The sequence below is a fragment of the Phaenicophaeus curvirostris genome, chromosome 2 (genome assembly GCF_032191515.1).
Source record: "Phaenicophaeus curvirostris isolate KB17595 chromosome 2, BPBGC_Pcur_1.0, whole genome shotgun sequence".
NCBI classification, from domain to species: domain Eukaryota; kingdom Metazoa; phylum Chordata; class Aves; order Cuculiformes; family Cuculidae; genus Phaenicophaeus; species Phaenicophaeus curvirostris.
In genome coordinates this window covers 21054591-21068749 of record NC_091393.1, presented here as the reverse complement: position 1 = coordinate 21068749, position 14159 = coordinate 21054591, and the positions used below count along the sequence as shown (strand labels likewise).

Here is a 14159-nt window from a genome sequence, read left to right as displayed (position 1 = left end):
GTAGATGAGGCGCTCAGGGTTATGATTTAGCAGTGGACAGGTATGGCCGGGCCGATGATTTCAGAGGTCTTTTCCAACCTAATGATAAGTACCAAGCTTGTAGGATGTACAATGTACAGCCACAGGAAATACAAGGCATTTAAACCAATGGCAACGTTAGTGATACAACCCTATAAGTTAACCTCTGCATAGCAGGAACACAAGAGACCTTGGAGAAGAACATATAGCAAGGGTGCACTGGAAAATGGGCATATTACATTATTATTAAGGAGTGTTCTGCTGCTTGATCTGCACCAAACACACAAGCAACTGCTCAGTGTCATGTGAAAACCTAATTTTAAGGATTTAATGAACTGAGAAACACAATTATTCCATTGAGAAAAAAATAAGTTTTGCAAACTCTGACAACATTTGGTACCTTTTCAAATGTTTCATTCTTCAGGCCATTCACATAAGATACGCGGCATGCCACTCAGCCAAAAAGTACAAAAAATATGCAAAAAAAACCCCAAACCAGCACACAGAGAGAAAAGATCTCTTAAAAAGAAGAAAACTGCTGGAGAATTTACTTACAGATTTCAAAAATTAATCATCTTCTGAAGTATTGTGATTGGATAAATTGTACTTAGTATAATCATCCAGTAACATTATGTTAATAATATCTTTTTCTTAAAATACTCGAATTTGACTTATAAAAAAGGTGGAATAAAATTGAAGTTTTTTCTGGCCTCCACTCAAAGAAAATTGCAGCAGGTGAGTACATGGACCCGTATTCTCCTTCTTTCAGATCATGTAAATGTGTCACAACTTCAACTCGCCTATCATGTGAAACTGTAACTATCACAAGAAAATATGAGCAGGTTTACTATGAATGTGTGGTATTAAAAAAATTCTGCTTTTATCAATAAACAAGGTGACATTTCTTTTGAATCTAAATGTAGTGCAGTATACGAACAACCACATGAACAAACCCACTCAACAGATCTATTCTTTCATGCAAAAAAGGAATGCCAAAAACCCAACCAACCCTGAGAAAAAATAACTGTCTCCTGAAGAAAACCGTCATCATAATCAGAGTGATGCGTTACTTGTCACCTATGCAATCATGTGACCTTTTTTACTACAATCACATTAAATCCTTTTGACTTACAACTGGGTTAGGTATAACACACCATCTTACCTGCAATCCATCTTGGTATTGAACAGCTGCCTGCATAGCTTCAACAAGCTTATCCACCCGTTCTTTCCATGTTTTGTTTAAGGCATCCCAGGCAGAATTCAGCTGCAAGTAAGTGCAATTTACTCCAATGGATAAAAGAATTTTACTGCTGTATAATGTTCAGTCACTAATTATTCACTCATCAATAACACCAATAACCTAAGCATGAATAGTTCACATTCGTTCCATATTAACACTCTTATTCTCCCTGTCACTGCAGAGTTAGTTTCCTTAAGAATATACTAGAGATTCTGGATTACAAAAGCTGTCAACTTCAATATTGATCAATGGATATTTTTATTAACACAGAGATTATAGTTAATATGGGAAATATACTATTTTACTATTAAATCATTTGGAGTTGCACCTTTATAATAAAGGTAGCTTAAAAGAAACATACGTTGCTGAACATTAGAGAAATTTAAAGTACTTTGTAGTCATCCAAATAGGACTGGCTCAGTTAACATGTCTCTCTTGGCATAAACCAACTATATCTGAAACTTATTCTGGCATTACTTTTGCAAAAAGTAGCCATCTACCATATCAATCAGTGAGTATTTTTACAAAACGTCTTTCTCTGTTATACAAAAATCTTAACCTGTGAATCAATAAAATAAGATTGCCTGCACATTCTAAACTAATCTGAGTCAAGAACTGACATGCTAAGCTTCTGCAATTTTAAATAATTCTAATTTTCAGAGGCTATAGGTGAAATCCTGTCCTGAGTGAAGCACATGGCACAATTCTTTTGATAACAGGAGGGCCAGGCTTATCTGCCTTTTCACATCCTGCAAGTAACACACAAGTCTGAGTCAAGATTCATAATCTGAAAGAAAAACCATACTTTACCACACAGGCTTCAGGGTGTCTCATATTGGATACATACCAAATTTTTAGTTTCAAAGTTTGTTGGGGCAAGGGGGGGAATACACCAATTTCAGCTGGACAAGCATCTAACGTAACAGACTTAACCAACTGCACTTCCCATACCTCATCTATACTCTTGTTGACAATAGGTTTATCGGGCTCTCCACAAGCAGCTCTAAGTTCAGAGCCAAGGCTCACAACTGCTTCTAGTTCTTCTTGTAGTCCATCAATTTCTTCTTTAGCAGCCTACAAAGAGAAAAAATCCAACACTGCTAATGCTAAATTTAATAACCTACATGCAGCTTGCTTTCAAAGCTGGAATCCTGCTGTGTTCTATCTTGTTTTCTTTAAAGTCACCTGGACTTAAAATTAGATGCTTAAAAAGCAAGCAACCCTTTACAGTGTCAAAGTGAAATCAACTGCCATCAGTTTAAATTATGCAATGGGTTATGATGTCATTTTGCATGAGATGGAAAAAATAAACAGGAAGTTTTAAATTAGATTTCTTTAATCAGAGTGTTTTCTTTTTCAGAGGTTATAATTCATCCCTCAAATCTTTAACTATCAACATAAATGATTACAGGGTCAGAGCATAATACATCTGTACGCCTTTCATTTAGATGTTACGTATTACTCAGAGAATCTAAAGTATGTGTATCTTTTAAAAGTCTAAGAAGTGGCACGCTTATTATACACATGTTTATGAACAGATATGTAAATATAATGACAGGCACACGTTGCATGCTCATTGCAGTTAAGCTCTGATACATATTATTTATCACACACTCTTGAGATATCATTATAGTAAATTTCTATACAATTATCTCTCTTGGACTACAAAAAATATTCTCCTGTGGTAGTTCATAGTAGTTCTGTCTTTGCTTTGCATGCTGTAAATAAATTACTTCGGGTGAACACAATATTCTCCACTGACCTCAGCAGTTTCTTGCTGTTGCTTGACTACAGATGGGTCAACTCCAGGTCCCTCCAGTTCACGAATGAAGTCCTGCGTATCTTTAATTGTAGCTACAAGAGCCATATGATCACACCAAAACTTTTCAGCTAGTTCCATTACATCCAACAATTTGGCCTCTCTTTCCTCAGTCAAGGTCTGGATATCTTCCCAAATGTGGACCATTTGGTCTAGTTTATCTTGAACAGCTAAACAGCAAAGAAACTAGATTACTACCTTGGCAAACAATTCTTGGCCATAAATCTCTTTACAGTTCTACGGCAGAAACATATGTGTACACTTTAAAACGTAGACTCCAAAATTGTTTCTTTACAGGACTCCTTATGATGTTAAATGGAAACAACCAGCATAGCCTTTAAAAATAAGACAGAGGTCATAGCCACAATGAATTATTTTAAACAAATGCTTTGCTTTTATAAATCTTTAGCAGCTTCTCTAGGAGTACACAATCCCCAGATTAGTGGTCATCAGAAATGAAGATTTTAATATGCAGCAGCTTGCTGCATTTCCACCATATTAAACTTTTCTCAGATTACTACCTTTAGCAGATATATCCTTATCAGCTCCTTCTGAGCGAGCAATCATTTCTTCCCCTCTCTGTTTAAGCGTCTCGTACACTGGCTGAAGTTTTTCCAGATCCACTGACACATTCTTATTTTCACTGATTTGCTCTTTAATCTTCTCAACCTCAGCTGAGATTGAAGGTGGCTGCCTCAGACGTTCGACTATGCGTTTCAGACTCTCCAGGGTTTGATCTATCTTGTCATGAAACTGGGAGGATGGTAAAGGACAAAAAGAAGTGGCAGAAAAAATTAGAAAAATGGCATCTGAAATTCTCCTGGAAAAAAAGGTACTTTAAAATTAACATATTTAACAAAATTAACATATTTAACATCTCTATCCAACATAAATACATGCAACTTGCAATACTCCTCTCGTGGGAGTTGGCACTAGCTGATCTTTAAGGTCCCTTCCAACCCAAACCATTCTATGATTCTATACATTAGGAAGAAATTCTTCAAGCTGAGGGTGGTGAGGCCCTGTCACAGGTTGCCCAGGGACTTTGTGGATGCCTCAACTGTGGAAAATGTTCAAGGCCAGGTTGGATGGGCCTTGAGCAGCCTGGTCTGGTGGGAGGTGTCCCTGCCCATGGCAGGGGGTTGGAACTAGATGATTTTTAAGGCCCCTTCCAACCCAAACCATTTTATGGTTCTACTCTATGATTCTTTCCCACTTTTAGTATCTAAATTATAAAAATAACCTTGTAAAATGGTCCTTCTTCTCAGATTGAAACTAGACCTCACAGTACAATTCACACCTCCTGAGACACTCCAATTTAAGATATTACACACGTAGCAGAATCTACTTGCATTTAGTCCTGCATAATTCATACAGTAGCTTGTACCTTATTTTGGACAGCCATGGCTTTCTGATTTCATAATTTTGGAACATTTTAACCTTAATAATAAATACATACTTTTTATATCAGGACCAATATACTGGTATATAACCACCAATTAAGATTTGATATTTAAGGCCATTTAAAAAGACACCTCTTAGTGATGCGTATTAGTGCAGGAAAGGTACATAACTTTCTGCAATTAAAAGCACACAACAGTGTGCACATGAGCACCATGTAAATATGAGCAGAGTGAACCAAGATTGCCTTACATGAACTAACAGCAACATCCTTTCTATTCAAAGGGATTTAAGCAATGCAAATATAATTACTTTTCCCCACCATACAACCCACTTCAACTCAGACTCTGTGATGAGTGTTACAGACTCGGTGTTTTTGTTAGAAGTGTGAATATCATACACACCAGCAAAATGTGGTATAAAAGATAAGTAGCCTTCCCACATTCAAGCCTTCTGAAATTGTTGATTGTGGCAACAGAAATTTACAAAAGTGATAAAAAAAAAATTGGCAATATTTACATCTAATTTTAGGATACAGAGATTACATTTTAAAATTGTCAGTGCATTCAGTGGGCCTCCTTGTACTCATACTTCAATGAATGAGACAAGGTGGTTTAGAACTTAAAAGGAGGAAAATGCGAGTCATTACAACCTCTCATTCTGTCTCCATAGGTCATGTCCTCCCTTTGATAGTTAATGCAATTAAATACAATTTAAAAGCTGAAGAGTTAAATAATTATTCTTCCAGGACTGTCTAGACAAACGTTGGCATAGCGATCACAGTACAGAGCCTTTATAATATATACTTACATATCTTAATAAAAAAAGTATATTATATAAAATTACATCCTGGGCGTTACAATGTTTTGCTTTGCCACCTCCATATATACTTACGCATATAAAATGAGCCTTAAACCATTGCATAAATAATTAAGTGTTTTCTCAACATCTGATTACATTCGAGCTGTCACCACAGAATGCATTTTTATTCTTGCTTTTGCACTCAGCTAGTACAACACCTAAGTGCCTATCATATGCAAAGGAGGGACTTGTGTAAATATCTTGGTTTTCAAAAGTGCAGCTCCAAACACGGGGAGGACTGAGCATTTGCAGTAAACACTGAATCCAAATAATCAGGCACCTTTCAGAGATGTGAAGAAGAAAGGTGTTTAGAATAATTTAGGTATAATACAATGCCTATAAGGAGTTCAAAAGCAGGATGACATCCGATGTGACATTTTTCCTCAGCTTCTTAAACTCAGTCAGCAGGGGTGAGGAATAAGTCATTAAGTACAATGACCTATGGCAAAAACTGTCTAGAATGTAGACTTAATGAGAAATTTAAGGTATATTTCTCAATTCAGTATTTTAGACATGAGCACAATACAGCACTTAATGTTCAGTGAACAGAGAAAAAGGGGAATTTCCTATAAAAACAACAGTATAGAACAAAGTATTTTTATTTAAGTTTTTGTATAGGTTCTTGTGAGATTTTTACTGAGTTCTTTCCTGAATTTGGGGTCAAGTAAAAGAATTCCAGTTTGAGTTTAATGACAACTAACCCAATATTTAAAACTATAGAACATGATACCTAACCTCTATTGAGGTTCATTGCATAGGCTGATGAACCTAAGATACCCAGCTTTTAATCTGAATTCTGTGCTTATGATGACATTTTTTTGAGGCCTAACTTTGCTCACAATACTTTTACGTAACAGTTCAAGCACGCTACGTTAAGTTCTTGTGGGTCTGCAATGAAGAGCAAATGCTATTACCACTGCCAAACAACCCTCTAGTTCCAATGGTAACAGACTGTAACTAAAGCTGCCAAGTTTGAGATATAACTATACTCAACTTCACCGATGAACAGCGACATCCCTATACAAAAAAAAAGCATCAGCAAGTAACATACCAGCAAGAGAAAACTGAATAAAGTGAAAATAAAATCCCACATTTTTAGACCAACTGTTCCTTTCTTCACTTCAAAATTAAGGGTCATTTTTCAACTGCAGCAGTTGTAATACTGACCCATATATAAAATTATAACCCCTCAATAAATAGAAAAAGTCAATGTCATAAGCAGCGATATGAAAATTCACAGGCCATTAGGTTGAAAAACACAGATAAAACCCAGCAGTTTAGTCTTGATATATACATATAAGATGACAATGTCTGTGTACATTTCCATTTGAGTGAATCCAGTTATATTTTAAACTTAAATTAATACCTGGGTACACTGAGAAATGGCTTCATCCAATGCCAGTGCTCGCTTTTTGACATCTTCCTTAATTTTACTATAAAGGGTGTCAGCTGCCACATATTTCTCTTGGATGGAAAAACCTTCTCCTGGGCTCAGCTCCAGCAACTGAGGCCCAGTTTTGTTCATCTTATCTATATGAGGCTTGTGCTCAGCGATCAGCTCACGCAGTTGCTATAACAAACGAAACAACTTATCAGTTTCTTAAGCTTGCACCACCACATTACAGCTGTCCACACCTTTAACACATCCAGCTGGCAAGAAATTCCAAACAAACACCCTTCATCCTAATGTACAGCACAAATAATATCAAATAAAGTCAGTGACTGCTCTGCCAGCGATGACTCCTATTCCAACACAGAGCTATCCAGGCAGGAAAAATCACGATTAGAGATGTACTAGAATGGTCCATGCAGTACTTTTTATTACAACTTGTAGGACATATGATTACAGGTAAAATATAAGATGCTAACTATGCACATGATGCTGGCACTAGACACTCCCCATCATATTTTGTACCTATAATGACAGAAAAGGCAACTATTCCAGACGTGCGTGACACCACCACATACATATTTTCATGTTGGTATTTGTCACCTGCCACACAACCTTCCATTGAAGAACACCACAGAAAGAGATACTGGCATTGCAAGAACACTAATTCAAATTATCCTTGATTTAAGAGGAGGACACTAGCACAAGGGAAGGTCAAAGAAATCAGTTTAAAGAACAAAAGGACAAAGAAGGCTGATCAGTAGAGACCTGTTAACCTAGTTTAGCAGTCTCCTCTGGTCACAAGACCTCTCATTGACAAAAAGTTTAACAAGTACCTCCTAAGTAAATTAAATTTGATCTCAGCTGTCTACTCTCTCTCATCAGCCACCCCCAAAGTAACTCAAAATTATGCAGAAGACTGGGCATAGGTTTGTGGACATTAAAGGTCACAAGGTGTCTTCCAACTTGCCTAAGTATTTTGGGTTTCTTTACTCGCAGTCACAGACCTGACAAAAAGAAGTAGGTTTTGGGTTTTGTTTTTCTTTTTTTTTTGCGGGGTTAGCCCAATCCTTCCCTCCAGTTTTATTTATTTCCTCAGCTCATTCCTCCCTTTTCAACAACCAAATCCGCTGTCTAGTGAGGCACTGTCCCTCTTGGTGCTGTCAGCTCCGTGTGTTTCTATCCTATAGACCCTGTGTGGGAACATGAGAGGCACAAGCTTTGTTCCTCTCAGCTCAGAGTTTGTTTAAATTAATGAAGACACAGAAAAAGGCTGATATCAGTCCCAGTGTAAATAAATCCTCTTCTCTTCAACTAAGGTCCTTCCCTTAAAAAGAAATCCCAATATTGGGTTGCTTACTTGCTCCTCCCCAGAAGAGGAGAGACTGAAAAGATTGAAAAAAAAACCGTGACCATGAATCTCTACAGTCCCTGATGACACAAGAACAATGAAAATGCAACTCCCTGACTCTGGCTGCTTACTGAGAATGTAACTCTAGTCGTATATTTTGCGATAAGAAAAATGTTACTCCCATGGAATCCACCCTATGAATTCCATGACTTGAAACAAAAATAGGCATCAGTAAAACCATCAGAGCAGAAATGTAAGTGAATATAGAAAAATCTTTTCAATCCACATTCAGAATCACTTTTTTTTTTTTTTAAAGAACAATAAATGATTTGGTCTTCTCCATCATCTACTATTGGGAAAATAGTTCCATTAAACAAGTATTTCAGATCAGATTACATGTTAAAATTGCTTGAGATCAATCTTCTACTTAACAAACAAATCTCAGTTAATGGCATAGCCCAGGGAAAATGCAAAATAGAAGCCCATCTGAAGGGCCTCTCATGCAAGCAAAATGATTAAAGTCAATGGGGAAGATCCTGTAAGTAAAGCCAGCATGATTTGGTTCACAGTGACTAATCAAGACAGTTTGTAATGCTCATGTTAGACAGCTAGTCTTAACAGAGCATGTTCGTTTATTGTGGACATAATAGGAAGACAAACGAGTGAAGCTAGTGTTTACCAGTACACAAGAATGACACAACTTAATTAACTGGTCTCTGAGTAAACAAGACTTTGAAGCCAGCATTCCTCCTATCTAACTTGAGTCACTTAATTGAGGCAGCTAAAATAAAAAAAAACTAGCTAGCCTGTGCTCAGCAGGGAGAGACAGGCATCTCCAGTAGCCATATGGGCTTTCCATGTATCAAATCAGGCAGGTTTTTAACCTCAGTAGAATCCATCTGACTCCACATGATACTGGTAGCCATATATAAAATTTTTATCCCAGCTAATTGTTCCCCAAAATAACAAAGCCCATACTGTAGCCAGCCTATAACGCTGTTGCCTCTATTTTATGATGTTATGGAAAACAAATATTTCTTTTAATTATTACATAACAAACACCCTTGACATAAGAAATTATTATGGGATTGGCTGAAACCCAAGCAATCAATTCCTGGCCCTCTAATTGTCCATCTTCCTGGCTCAGCTAGGTTTAGTTCCAATGATACCAACCAAAACAAAAGCCAAATTTTTTATATGTACACAGATTGTTCACAAAGGCAGCATTTCACTTTCAGCTGACAGCAGGCTCTTCAGTTCTTTAGACACCCATGTTTTGCCTTCTTTTGTTTCCTGTTCTAACATCCGATGTCTGTTCATTCTGTTTATAGGTTTGGTTTGTTCTAATACTGACACATCAACGTGTACTGCAAAATATACTTCTTAACTATTAAGTTTTGTGTGCTCAGTTCTTTCACTACAATGGCAACCTCTCCTTCCCCCTGCCCCTTTAGCCCTCTTTTATGCTTATACACTGTTTGCTGCCTTCCCCAGATAATCATTTGCATGCATAGTTTGTGAAACAGTACAGGCGTGACTGAAAAAGTATTTATTTTTTACTATTATTTTAAATAACTGTGGTTTTTTTCAACAGAACTGTCTGGGTTTCCAGCACTTAGCAGAGCACTCCACAGTTTCAAGCAGAATAGTACTTGGCTTTAGGCACTTAGTTTCTCAAAACTGGCAAAATGCTTACCCTATGCTCTTCCTGTTGTTGTTTTAAAGTTTCATATTCAAGGGCTGGCGCAGGAAGCTGAGCGATGATCATTTCTGTTTCGGTTAACCATGGCCAAAGCTCTTCGTAAGTCTCCCAGAACTGGTTAACCAGGGACTGAGCCCGTTCTAGCTGGAGGTTTCTCTCAGAGTTCATTTGACAGAGCGCATCATATTTCTGCAAGAGGCTTTTCATTTTTTTCTGTAAAACAATATTAACAAAAACTAGCAAGCTATGCTTCTCTACATGTCTATCACATTCATTTCTAAATAATCTAAATAATAGCATCAATCTACAAACAAATTTTAGCTTTGATAATGCTTCTAATGTATCAGTTTTTAAGGTGGGCAGAATCAATATTAAGGGAGATCAGAAAGTAATTTCAAAATAATTGGAACATATTTAATGACATTTAATGATATTTGTAAATAACTCTTTTTCCATGGGGCTTCCAGTGAAGCAGCAAATGACCTGACTGAATATCTTAGCCCCACTTCCACACTGGAGACATTTATCTTCAGTGACACTCGGCAGAAACTAAGTTTTCCACAGCATTTCTTAATCAAAGCATCATGAACAATGCACATAAATCTAGCTTTTTAAAAAATCTGACAAGAGAATAGAGTATACTCTTGTTCTTACAGCTTACAAACATGCAACAGAAACCGCAAAACATTATTTTCCATGTCAGCATACAACAGTGAAAGAGCATCTGTTACTATAATTGATATGATAGAACTAAAAGTTTTGAACATTACAAATCTACTGTGTTTGGGCATATGATAATAAAAGAAAGTATCAACCAGCTATACATTTTCCCTGTGGAAGACTGCCCTTGTTATCATTTTTATGAAATATTATATGCGACAATGCACTTAAACACTAGCCTTGGAAAAAACAGACATACAAGGAAGCCATGAGATGTGAGGTAAAGAATTTTTTTTGGCAGAACAAGCTATCCTTTCATTTGTTATGTCTTCCATGTAAATTAAGTATAGAGATGCTATCCAAAGGACAACACATAGCCTAACACACAGATACACAATAGTTTTGATAAATACAAAATTTTAGTTGACTCACATAAAAGTGCCCTCCCTTACAACTAGAGCTTTATAGACAGAACATCTCATCTATTTTAAATTCATTTAAGAGCAAATCAAATTTATTCAGAGATCGTGCAGCAGAGCACAATTAGTGAAGTACTGTTGTTCAAGAACAGCAGTCACTAAAAGGATTAAAATTTACACAACATATCCAGCCTTACCATAATTTAACAGAAACCCCCAAACCCACAACTAACCCATTCTTAAATGCCAGCATGAAAAATCTGTCTGTCTATATGTACAGCCCCAACATCAGGCTCTGTGTGTGTGTAATAAACAAAGGCATAAGAATTCCTTTCATGGGCTGTATTAGTTAAGAGGATGGAACAGTCTTAGCAAGTAAGGTCTATGCTGAAATCAGCAGAAATGAAGGTAAAGATCCATGCTGAGGTGCACAGACATTGAATTAGGGACAGAAATACACACGCTAAGAGTGTCACTGACCCAAGGGAACTGGGGAAGATAAACAGCCAGATTCTGCACACACCACTCCAGATGACTAATACCTGTTCGCTCAACTGTCCACTGGCTAAAATACTATTTACCATGGATGAAGATGATAAATGGGGCACCAAATTAGTGTCAGGCAATGAAGCCAGAACACAGTGTTTGCTCTTTGAACATCCTGAAAGAGAGTGATACACAACAGCATTTTTTCTAGTATTATAAACTTCAGACTAGAAGTGGCTGTAATTAATGCTTTTTGATTTGGATTTCAAAAAAGATACTATAGGAATACTTCTGCTTATATATTTTCTGCATATCTAGCACTGTAGCTGCAATTTGAGGAACTTTACCTTCATGGTCCGTTTCTCTTCTTCAGTGCACGTGTTCATAATCTTATCCCCAGATTTAACAAGTTCATCGATAGTATCTTTGTGCTTCAAAATCTCCATGGTAAAAGCCTTGAAACACAATAAAAAATGTTCAGAAATAAAAATAGAGTACATGAAGCAAAAACTATTTTTTAAGTGCATTATGATGGACTGAAAATTAAATCATGCCAGTACATTTTCTAGATGGAGAGTGTGCCGGCCAATAATTAACATGACAGTTGGAAATGCATTTCTTTTACCTTTTGAACTTGTAGCTGAGCCGTGGTCTGGTCTTGCTCAAGCCTAATGTCACCCAGAGACATCAGCTTCTTTTCTGTTTCTGCAATCCAGGCAAATTCAGCATCAGCTGCTTGATCAAACTAAACGAAGGAGACATTAATTAGTTCAACAGTTCTATAGACATGAAATTAGAATGACTGTTTCTAAAACTGTAGAGAAGATTAAAAAGTATAGTTTTTAATTGTTCGAAAGATAGCGGCTCACTTTCCATATGAGGTTTTTATATAAATGAAATACAAAGCCCAGAATGGTTATGAGGGATTGTAATACAAGCAGCTTAATTCATAAGCAGTACAAAGCAACAGAAGTAAATACGTTTTTCCAAAGCCTAGAGGTCTCTAAGAAAATAAAAAAGGTCATAATTTCAGAATTTTAACTAGTCTGTTTGTTTTCATTTTATTCTACTTTCAGGTGTCTTTTCCACCTCTACGTTTACTATTAACGCTAGTGTTGTAATTAACCCAAGAAATACTTGCTTGATGTTATCCTTTCAATCTTAAAAGCTGCTTTGTTATTAAATGATAAAGGCAAAACAATCACAACTCAACTAACTCAGTGGAAAGACCTCACAGGATTTCATCCAAAACTGGACCCTGGATTAAATGTGAAAATTCTCTGGGACATTCGGGTACAGGCAGATGTTTTCCTAAGAGAATAACTTTCGACTACCATTAATCAACACCTAAATGTTTCAGAAATTACCTCAAAGCCCTAAAGTAATGAGAGGATTTAAAGGATTCATATCTTACTAATTTGCAAAGGAGAGCATGAGATCCTGAAAGGAAGTACATGGGGAGCTAAAAAGTCTGACTTCTGAAAACTAAGATCAAACTGAAAAAAAACCCAACAATCCCAAACCATACAGCCTCTCTACAGTTCAAGTTTAAGGCACATATCTTAGCACACACACACACTGCAGAACTCAACATGGGCAGGTTTGTGTTTAAGCCATAGAGAAATACGACGTGGGATGATCAGATGCATAAAGCTGTCATCATAGAAAGTACTAAGAACTAATTTATTTATTCACATGTTTTAAACTCTGACCCCAATGCAATTAGCTGAACATTAATATGGCTCTGAGTTATCATGAAATACCATCAAGATGCTTTAGGTCAGAACCTGCTACTTGTATTGTTGATGCCCAGACTTTTCTCACAAGCCTCCTTCTGACCACTCTTGGTCCCTCCCGTCTTTTAAACCTCCCGGTCTTTGCCTTTGAGTCTCTAGACCACGGTAGCCTTGCTCCTGTATCATAGCTGGAGTTCCCTTTAGCCACTAAATCACTCTTGCCTTAGTGGTTAATCGTGAGTCACACAAAACCAAAAGGAGTTCTGAGATTTCATTCTTTATGACTCAATCTTTTTCAGCCTTTATAATCCATTTGTTACATGAAAGGGAGTACAAACATTCTTTCTCACTGTATGTCATTTCTCATATAAAGTAACAGAAAGTAAGTTTTGTCCTAAATATTGTGGCTTCCTAACAGAAAGGTATGTTCTGAAACAATCAGCACTGTAAACATTAGCACGAAGCACACGCACCACTGGTAGTTAAATACTGGCTTTAGAAACTGCAATTCAAAACGAAGCTCTTCAGGAGCCCATCTATTTATGATCCAAGTGAAGGAAATGAAGAAGGTGATTTCAAGATGTACAAATTAACTGCAACGTGACTTCCTGATACCAAATATCCATGAGTATCTAAGCAATACTGAGAAAATATTTAATGGAAATAACAAAATCAAAGCATGGCAGTGAAACTTCTAGGTGACACAGCATCGAGGAGGGACAAGACACTAAACTCTGTTTGCTGAGGGTATAGAATTTCCAATTTGTGCTGTTCAAAACTGGTACTCTCTGCATTCAAAATTTGAAAGTTTTTCTTCCCATTATACATGACAGTTATTTATGAGCCCTGAACTTCACTTGAGTCACTATAAAATCATCTATTCGTTTCAACCCAGTTTAACCAAGCATAGTTAATTGCGGTACTTCTTCTTCTAACTAGGAACGATTGACTTCTAAATATGATGACATTGTGATTTTGCTTTCTAAAGCACTTCACAAAATAGAATATGACCTTCTGCTTCTACATAGCACTCCTTCCCTTGGGTAAGAGATTGACCAATGCCTTCAGTATTGAGA

General features: G+C 36.8%; 1 protein-coding gene across 13 annotated transcripts in view; it reads right to left on the bottom strand.

Annotated features, from left to right (window-relative positions):
* The window catches only part of DST (dystonin), a 140964-nt gene that overhangs the window by 42154 nt on the left and 84651 nt on the right, over positions 1-14159 (bottom strand). For all 13 annotated transcript variants that reach the window (XM_069851456.1, XM_069851455.1, XM_069851454.1 and 10 more), the window contains 8 exons: positions 11973-12092; positions 11695-11802; positions 9777-9995; positions 6706-6909; positions 3599-3830; positions 3021-3247; positions 2210-2332; positions 1181-1282 (listed from right to left, as the gene is read on the bottom strand). In XM_069851456.1, coding sequence (XP_069707557.1) covers positions 1181-1282; positions 2210-2332; positions 3021-3247; positions 3599-3830; positions 6706-6909; positions 9777-9995; positions 11695-11802; positions 11973-12092 — 1335 coding nt within the window. The remainder of the gene's footprint in view (positions 1-1180; positions 1283-2209; positions 2333-3020; positions 3248-3598; positions 3831-6705; positions 6910-9776; positions 9996-11694; positions 11803-11972; positions 12093-14159) is intronic.